This window comes from Lactuca saligna, chromosome 4 (assembly GCF_052625555.1).
Source record: "Lactuca saligna cultivar CGN05327 chromosome 4, ASM5262555v1, whole genome shotgun sequence".
NCBI classification, from domain to species: domain Eukaryota; kingdom Viridiplantae; phylum Streptophyta; class Magnoliopsida; order Asterales; family Asteraceae; genus Lactuca; species Lactuca saligna.
The window spans coordinates 141648940-141652562 of NC_136420.1; the positions used below are offsets into that span (position 1 = coordinate 141648940).

General features: G+C 37.8%; 1 protein-coding gene across 1 annotated transcript; it reads left to right on the plus strand.

The window, feature by feature from the left end:
* Positions 1 to 1487: 1487 nt before the first annotated feature.
* Positions 1488 to 3303, plus strand: LOC145038841 (clavaminate synthase-like protein At3g21360). Its single transcript, XM_078987073.1, has 3 exons — positions 1488 to 2107; positions 2311 to 2564; positions 2675 to 3303. Exons 1-3 carry the CDS (start codon positions 1514 to 1516, stop codon positions 3042 to 3044), a joined length of 1218 nt encoding a protein of 405 aa, XP_078843199.1. The 5' UTR covers positions 1488 to 1513; the 3' UTR covers positions 3045 to 3303.
* The last annotated feature ends 320 nt before the right edge of the window (positions 3304 to 3623 follow it).

A 3623-nucleotide genomic window follows, 5' to 3' on the forward strand; every position in this document is an offset into this window, starting at 1 on the left:
TTTTTTTAATATTTAAAAAAATGAAAAAGAAAAAAGAAAGTGGCTTACCTACACTATATGTACCCTCATCTGTATCTCTCTCTCACACACACACACTCTCTCTCTCTTTCTCTCTCTTTCTCTCTCTCTCTCTCTCTCTCTATCCCGTTTTTTCTGCCTTGTATCCCCAATTTGGAACATGATACCCATCAAACTCCTTCACTTCACCACTTCTTCACCTAACCACAAACCAAAACACACTAAAATCAGAACCAACAAGAAAGTTGAGATTCCAACACCGACCCATTTCGTTGTCCCCAAGCAATGTACATGATGCAAATGAGGGAGGAGCTGGTGGTGTTTTCCAAGGAGCATATAACAAAAGTAATCGATCGAAAAGAATATGGATAAATTAACGATTGACCAGAGCCCGCAACTAGTAGGTATGTAGAGGTTGAAAACGAAGATTCTACTTTAGGACTTGCATCTTGAGCATATCCAATTCTCTTCGGTTGTTTGTTGGTGTTTGGGTAACCAACAACGGGAGAGTAGAGGAGGGAATGGAGGAGGCAGAGACCGAAACAGGCTGGGGTGGGAATCGGGTTTTTTACTTCTTCCCTATTGTTGTGATACATCTCATATTTTTTTTTTGTGCTTCATATCTTAGAGATCAATTTCTACCATTTTCCGGAGAGGTTGAATAGCTACAAAAAATGTTACAGGTTGGTTTCTAGCATGGATGGTTTAGATTAACCTCCTACCGTTCCATGATATTTTAGTGTAGTCATTGATCATATTAATTGTGTTGTAAAAAAGATTTTGCAGATCTAAGAGAGAGAGGGAGATACAAGACAGGGTGGGTTTTTGTTTATGTTGCAGGTAGGTGTAGTACATGTGAAGTGTTTTTTGTGTTTTGATATTTGATCAGTGGTTGTGAAGAACGTGAAGAACATAGGTAAGTTTTGCAGGTTAATGTGCTTAACATAGAGAAAGTGAAGGGATGAAGACAGCAATAGCGGTGGTAGGAAGGAGAATGTGTGTGTGTGGGTGGGGGGGGGGGGGGGTCAAAGATATGAAGAATGTAAAAAAGAGAGCATGGTTAGCAGTGGATTGAATATTGGCCATTTTATTTTTTCTTTTTCTTTTTTTAAATGTTAAAAATATAGTAAATAAATTCAAAAATAAAAGTAAAAGGGTAAAAAGGTCATTTCAACTTTTCTAGGAACCAAAAACAAAAAAATAATTGGATTTTAAACCAATGATTCAAGTTGAAATTTTTTTGGACTCTATCCATATTTTTTTTTATAACCATAGGCACCAAATTTACAGTTTAGCATCCTAAAGACCTAAACATAAATTTTTTTTACCATGGAAAACTATTTGTAAAATATGTAATAAATACATGGGACCCATTATAAAGGACCTCTGATAAGTACGTGGGACTCTTATAAACGGACTCTTAAATAGTTATATGATGTAATCATAACATATTATCATTATGAAGGGTATATATATCATCCCGGGATAATAGTCCATGGAGTCAGAATCAACCACAGGAATACATTGTCTTAGAGGGGCGGATATGTATACTAAAATAAACAAAATGATGAAGATACAACCAGCAGGAGGCTGGCCTAAGTACCATAGTTACTACGTAGAGAAAAAGACATCAAACATACATCAAAGGAACTATATCTATATGAAGCACCAGTATACAAAACGTCAATCTTCTCAAAAAGTGGTAGCAGCTGTCACCGGAAAATTCTTCCAAGATGTAAAGTTACCACAGCAAAAAACCCAGGACGATGGTGTTCTTTTCCCAGCGGTGTTATCCCCAAACCATAACACTGATTCTACTGCAGTTGAAGAACTCCATGATTTTAAAGAAGCGATTGGAGCTCAGAAGGTATGGCTGGAGTCTCTTCTCCAGAAAACCGGTGCTATTCTTTTCCGAGGCTTCCCTGTCGCCTCACCTTCTGACTTCGATCAAGTTGTCAATGCTTTCTCCTACGTTGAATTTCCCTACTTCGGAGGCGTAGCCCCTCGGACGAAGGTCGTTGGCCGTGTTTACACCGCAAATGAATCTCCTCCCCATATTGGAATTCCTTTCCATCACGAGATGTCTTACGTAAATTTCTCGATTATATGAATCTTGCTTTTCATGATAACAGTTGGCGAACCTAATTGGCTAGCTTAATTGGCACTTTATGTTAATTCAGCATCATTTCGTTCGAGACTACGACTTCATTCAGCTCAAAGCTTTCGCACTTCTTTATTAAACATTTTAGCAAAAGATTTTTTTTTTGTGCTCACATGTTCATGCATTTACAGGCTCCTGATTTCCCCACCAAGGTATTTTTCTATTGTGACGAAGAACCAGGAGAAGGGGGAGAAACTCCGATAGTTTTGAGTCATATCATATACGAAAAGATGAAAGAGAGACACCCTGAGTTCGTTATGCAACTGGAGGAGCATGGAGTGATGTATTCAGACATAATCTACGGTGAAGACGATCCATCATCTTTCACCGGTCGTAATTGGAAGTCAAAATTCAACACCGAAGACAAGAGTGTTGCTGAGGAAAGGTATGTTTATTTTCTTCACAATTTACATTACACCCCATAATGTAATATACAAGTAATGTTCACCAACTTTATCCAAAGTTGCATGGCTCAAAAGATTCCTCCATTGACAGGGCAGCAAAGCTTGGGCTAAAGCTGGAATGGATTGGGAATGCTGTTAAACTTACATCAACTCCACTGCCAGCCATCAGGTTTGACAAAGAGAGTCGCCGGAATACATGGTTCAACACTATTGCAGTTACTTACAGTGACCCTTCGGGCAAAACGTTTAGTAGCGCCGGGGGTAAAACGGTGCAGATCGGTAATGGCGACCCTGTGCCTGATCATGCTGTGGAAGACTACTTCAAGATTGTGGAAGAAGAGTGTGTTACGATACCATGGAAGAAAGGCGATGTTCTGCTTATTAATAATTTGATGGTTCTTCATGGCCGGAGACCACTACTAAAGCCGCCACGTCGAGTACTGGCTTCCCTTTGCAAGTGATCAGAAAAGTTGAGTGATCGCCTCTTTGAAGCATTAGCATTTCACTGAAGGCAATGTGTCAAAAAGATGCAGTTTATGATAAAGAGTGATAAATAAACGGAAATGCAAACAATAAAACAAGATTATTTCCCTATATGCATAAGTAGTTTTTGTAATATGTAATAACAAGAATGTCTTTTTTACATGGGTGTTAGGTTTAGAGAAATATCAAATGGGTTTGTTTTTAGCATAATGTCACACTTACAAAAACTCTACTGTTTAGTTTGGTCGAATGATAAGAATACGACTGAAAACGGATAAAGTTTTTGGTACGATTAAAAATTTATGGCTCGTGTAGAAATAGAGGCGCACAAATTAATCCTACTAGACATGATTAAAAAGATAGATTTAGCATCCCAAAAAAAAATTATAAGGTACCAAAAAACAATACCGGCTGAGATTGATCATTTGATCGCAAAAAAAAAAAAAAGTACCTAACCGAAACCGATGCAAAACAATATATTGTGCTGAGATAGTTTCAAGACGGGTTTAAAAATAACCAGAAATCTTTATATACAAATTATTTTTGTCTTAATCACA